At 34.3% G+C, this 5590-nt stretch overlaps 1 protein-coding gene across 1 annotated transcript; it reads left to right on the top strand.

Annotated features, from left to right (window-relative positions):
• Positions 1-522: 522 nt before the first annotated feature.
• On the top strand, positions 523-4826 carry LOC114370250. The gene is made up of 6 exons (XM_028327549.1): positions 523-1293; positions 1386-1462; positions 1554-1590; positions 2083-2239; positions 2451-2664; positions 4392-4826. The coding sequence occupies exons 1-6, from the start codon at positions 1167-1169 to the stop codon at positions 4668-4670; spliced, it is 891 nt and encodes a 296-aa protein (XP_028183350.1). The 5' UTR covers positions 523-1166; the 3' UTR covers positions 4671-4826.
• Positions 4827-5590: the final 764 nt, after the last annotated feature.

The raw sequence follows: 5590 nt of genomic DNA, 5'->3' as shown, positions 1-5590 counted from the left end.
AAATAAAAAAAAATTAATAAATTAAAAAAATATTACAACTTATTTCATTTTTTATAATAATTCAAGATGGCCCCTCGTATAAAAAAACATAAAAAAAAATTTACACCCATTTTGATAAAAAAAAAATTCAGGGTGAAAAAATAAAATATATGTAAGAAAGTATAATTGTGTGTAATTGTACAACTTCCCATGCACGTCCAGGTGGCACCACAGACAGCGTATATCTTGGCACACAGGTAACCTAAGTTTTAGATTAGGGGGGAACAGAGTGGGACCCACGGAAAGGGGTAAAAGCGTCTTAAAACATTGTAACAAGGGCAAATCTTAAGTTGTTTTCTACCATAACAATAATGATCTCGCATTCACACATTATTCATTCATACCATACTACAATAATAACAATAACTATATGAAGGAAAATCAGAAAATCATTTTCATGGGGTCTTACACAGTGATCATGACGACGTTGGCGTATCTAGCAGTGGTCATATTCTAATGAATAAGTCTTTGGAGAGAGAGAAGGGAAAAGTGGTGTGTGTGTGTGTGAGAGAGAGAGAGAGAGAGAGAAACAAAGGTCAAATTGAGGCAGTTGAGTAATTGCAACACCGTGGGATAGTACTAGCCATTATATTGGCAAAGCATAAATGTTGCATAGGTGTAATCATTTCGTGGAAGGAAGGTCAGTGCAAACAAGATCAGAAGCCTCCTCGTGATTTTTTTTTATCTGAGAAAAAGTGTTTTGGGTTTTCTGCTTTTTGGGGATTTCAGTTTTTGAGTTGAGTGTGTGTAGTTTCTGTTCCCTTGTTTTATTTATTTGGTTTCTCGTTGGCAACTCAAGGGAGGTACAGCAACCACCATATATCAGGTAGTATTATCAGAGTGTGTGTGACTCCTAAGGAATTTGCAGAGCCCCCTACTCATATTTCTCTCTTCTCTCTCCCTTTTGCTCCCTCTGGTTTCTGTTTGCGTGGGGAGCAAAAAGCTCCTGCTTTTCTCTCTGATATATACTATATGTAAGACACGAGCTAGAGGTGAAAAAAGGAACTATTCTAGTTGTTGAGGGGAGGACGTATGTATGTTCCCATTTGGTGTTGAGGAACAAACACAAGTGAAGGTCTTCTTGACTATACATACACCAAGTGTACGTTTGGATATATAGAGAAAAAATGGGTAGTTGTGGAAGAGAAGGAGCCGTGAGGCAATATGTAAGATCGAAGGTTCCTCGTTTAAGGTGGACTCCTGAGCTGCACCGTTGCTTTGTTCATGCTATTGATAGCCTTGGAGGTCATCATAGTAAGTAATGCTGTTGTTTTTGGATTTATATATTGATTCGTTTTCACTATGAAGGATTTCTGACCATTTCTTTTAAAAATTAAACTTTTCAGAGGCTACTCCGAAGCTTGTTCTTCAGTTGATGGATGTTAAAGGGCTCACAATTTCACACGTCAAGAGCCATCTTCAGGTTAGGAACATAGAATAAAATTTTGGTGGCGCATGGTTATGTTTGATATTGGGTGTTACTAATATTGGGTTTCTCTCTTTATCCAAACCAGATGTACAGAAGCATGAGGGGTGACTTGGGCAGACAAGGTACTGAACCTTCTTTTTAGTGATGATCATGGCTCCTCAATGCTTCCTTCTTCTGCTTATATATAGTAATCCTATTTGTCTGTCATATATCCATGTCTGTCATATATATATGGGAACTTAATTTAGACCATGCTTTGTGCATTGAATGCTGATTGTTGTTTCTTCTCTTGGCACATATTTGAACTTAAAAAACAAAGCCTATGAACTCTCACTTACGCACAAGTTTGGGAAATCTGCGACTGAGTTGCACATTTATTACTTATTAATCTTTTCTATGCCAAAATAGTGTAGCAAGAATAAGAAGCCAATGTCCTTTTAAATCTTCCTCTAATGGCATTTTGATGAAATCCACAACTTTTTTGTTTATTCTCCCTACTTTCCATACACAACTATAAGGTCGTTACTTACTTGAGTTCAAAATATAAAGCATTAATTAATTGTTTCGTAAAAAAATGGTCTCATTTTTCTTTTCACAATGTGTATTATTGTCAGGTAGGACACCCTCCCAACATAGGAACCAATCTTTTGAGGAGCATGATGATGGATGTGTTGATGAAGTGAATGATGTTGGTGTTGAGTACTCATGTTCGAAACCCCTGGGAAGAGAATCTGATTCCTTCTTCGGGCACAGTAATCTCCCTCCAAAAAGGTAAGCCTATATAGCTTTATTTCTTTCTTTCTCGCTTGAAATAATTTCAGACTTTTCAAACGTCAAAAAAAGTGGTGTGTGTGGGAGAGAAGCAAAAGGGATTGGTATTTGGCTTGCCTTGATCTCTTTTTCTTTTTTTTTTTTTTAATGAGGCTAACTTTAACTTTTTTGGTTCTTTTGAAAATCCTTTTCGTTTGGATTCTGTCCTCAGAGCAAGAATCGAGATGAGAAGTTCCATCTCAGAGAGGCTGCAGCAATGCAGCCAAAGATTATGTGATGTTGTAGTTCCAAATCCGTACTGTTTTTATGATTATCTGAAACAGAAGAAGCCCATGCCCATGGCTGATCAGCATTCCCCTCCTTTTCCAGATTTTCCCAACCTCACTTCATTCAAATCTCCTGATCAACAATCTGATTTCCTTCAGGTGCTAAAACAACCTTTCTTTCTCTCTTCTCTTTTCTACTACTTTATTTTATTAATGTGTGTATGTCTATGTGTATTTATCTTGCTACCACTAGCTTTTTATGTGGGGTAAAGTGTTATGGGTAGTTTTTTTTAAGGATAAAACTTAGATATGATTCACTTTTGCTTAATTAGAATTTGAGTTTTACTTCCATGATGCACTTAATTATTGTTTGTATTAAATGTTGATGCTTAATGTAATTTTTTTATAATGTAGATTGCCAACATAAAACTCTTCTTTTAATTAAATAAATAGTACAGGAATATATTCTAATACAAATGAATGTGTATAAGTTTTGGCCTTAATTTTATTTATATCTCTTGTGCCATGCCCAAGACCAAGATGACGAATCCATAGGTTCCAAACACTCCACTTTGTTAAGCAGAATCTTACGTTTCGCCTGTCAAATTATGCACAGCTTTTGGGATCACGTTGTGTTAAATGGGAAACCGTTGGTTAATTTCTCAGCTGCCTGTGCCTTTTCTCTCTCTCTCTCTAAAAGAAAATATACTATTAAATCACTAACTTGTTCTTAGGTTCAAACTAGAAACTCTTTTGGTAGAGCTCGTGTTATTATTTAATATCTTCCCTTTAAAATAATTTCTTATAACTACTTTTGGAAAGCTTTGTTGTACCGATGTTAAGAGATCTGTTTAGTGTTTACGCTTTGCAGCTGTATTTTTAAAATTTTTATTTCCTTTGTTCTCACTCACGAAGTTGGTTTTTTGAGAACCACGCTTCTGTGTATGCGAGCGAAATGAAGTGGCTAAAATAAGAAACGTGAAGTGTTGGAACATAGGTACGTTAGTTTATGTAACATTTAATCGCCTTATGGAATGGTTAGATTTTTTTGGTCCCCTTGTACGACTAGAGAGCATTTTAGTGGGAATTGAGGGGGCTTGGTTGTGATTGTCCAAAATTTATCATGGGCTGCAATGTGGCCGAAAGAGTCATCATAGCTTCTAATTTGTATTGAGTTTTTTCACATTCAGTGGTCCTCCCAAATTATTGAAATTCTGACTTTTTATATGGAAATTTATCCTATTCCCTTTATTGCATCTATACGGATTTTTCTTTTTGAAGGTAGAGGTTCTTCTACTAGGACTTAACCTTAACTTCTTCCCACGCCATAAAACCCAAAACATACAATTGGTGTTTGGAAAATCGGGAGAAAAGAGAAGGATATCAATGTATTTGTTTTAGTTTCACTATAGAAAAAAATCAAGAAAAAGTTATTTTTTAGAAATAAAATTTCATTTTTTCTTTTCTTGAATTTTTGTTACTCCCTTATTTTTCTTGCTTTTAAAACGAAGGGGAAAAGGATAACCTCTAATGCGAGGATTCTCTATCACTGACATATGTGGATATGAAATATAGTATTTTATAAGATTTTTTTTTAATCATACAACATCTATTTGTTCAAATATTCACATCTGCGTAAGTGCTTGGTTGTAATAAATTAATAAAAACAAATGGTAAGTGCCAAGTAGGGTTTTATTAGGAACACTGTTTTTCAAAAAGAACTACTTGCTTTTCTTTCTTCATTTATTCCCTTTCTAGAATTATTTCAGTGCATGTATTAGGAGTTGTCACCAAATGTGGGATAACTCTTGCTATAATCGGGTTTCCCTTGCACAAAAGTGAGAATAATTAATCACTATTTGCTTATGTGTTTGTTCTGCTTGTAGGTTACTAAATTAAATGAAGGAAAAAGCACTTCACAGACTATTAATGTACTTGTGAACACTACTACTGAGACAGCTAATGTAGAAATTGAAGATGAATTGTCACTGTCGCTCACATTGCCAAATCCTTCACCTCAGAGAAGTTCAGGCAGTGAGATAAGTGAGGCAATCTCATCATGCCATGGGTTTAGCAACAACTACAAGGACTGCTCTAGTTCATCCACTCACACTGTCAAAGAAAGAATTAATTTGGACCTATCTTTAGCCCTATGTGGCAATTGATTTGATGCTCTTTTGTAAAATCAATCTACTATAGGTATAATTCCACGGTAGCTCTTTTTCATTCTCTAACAGTTTTGGTTATTTTCTTGTTTCTACTACCGGGTACCTTTCCAATCACCATGTCAATTAATTCTAAGCTAAGCTATTTTGAGTATTGTCTACTTTTCTAAGAGATGAGATGAATTAATCCACAAATTGGTGTTGAGAGGCTAACATGCCGGCTAGTGAGAAAGGCATCTACCTATTTGAACGCAAACTACATTTATGGTTTGTGATTTGCTCTCGAAGAATGTAGTTTTCTTTGAGCGATAAAATCAAGGAAAAAAAATATCATAATATGAAAAATTAAATTTCACTTATAAATGTCATTACTCATAACATATAAAACAAAATCAAATATGTCCAAACGTTGAAGTGTTTTGTAGATGGACATTGAAGTTTAAAAAAATTCAACTAAACTAAAAAATCGAAATTCAAACTTTAATACTTTGAAAGTCATAAGTTGGTGAGATAATTAAAGTGAGTTTCTAAAGTATAAATGATTAATAGTTTTTAGCGTTCCTGATTTATAGTATGTTCATATCATAATTTTCAGACTATTAGTTAAATCTTGGTCTATACTTCACCAAAGCCGTGTATTTTTTTCCTCTGCTCATCATCAATGATGCAATTTAAGCAACTCATTAAAAAAAAAAAAAAAACAGAACCAAATTGGATTGTTATTGATTTCGTACCTTTTATATATTATATTCCAAAATATCCAAAATAACTTGATTAAAGGAAGACATGGATTGATCTTATTTATTTTGTATCTTGGCTCTCTTAGCAAATATAAAGTTATAGCACGGTGACATGAAGATCTGAATGGCCATGAAATTGTTTAACTAGTTTTTGTGATGATTTCGTTTTTTTCCAAGTTA

This window comes from Glycine soja, chromosome 10 (genome assembly GCF_004193775.1).
Source record: "Glycine soja cultivar W05 chromosome 10, ASM419377v2, whole genome shotgun sequence".
NCBI classification, from domain to species: Eukaryota; Viridiplantae; Streptophyta; class Magnoliopsida; order Fabales; family Fabaceae; genus Glycine; species Glycine soja.
Note: the sequence above shows the minus strand (reverse complement) of the source record. Positions and strands in the feature narration are given on the sequence as shown.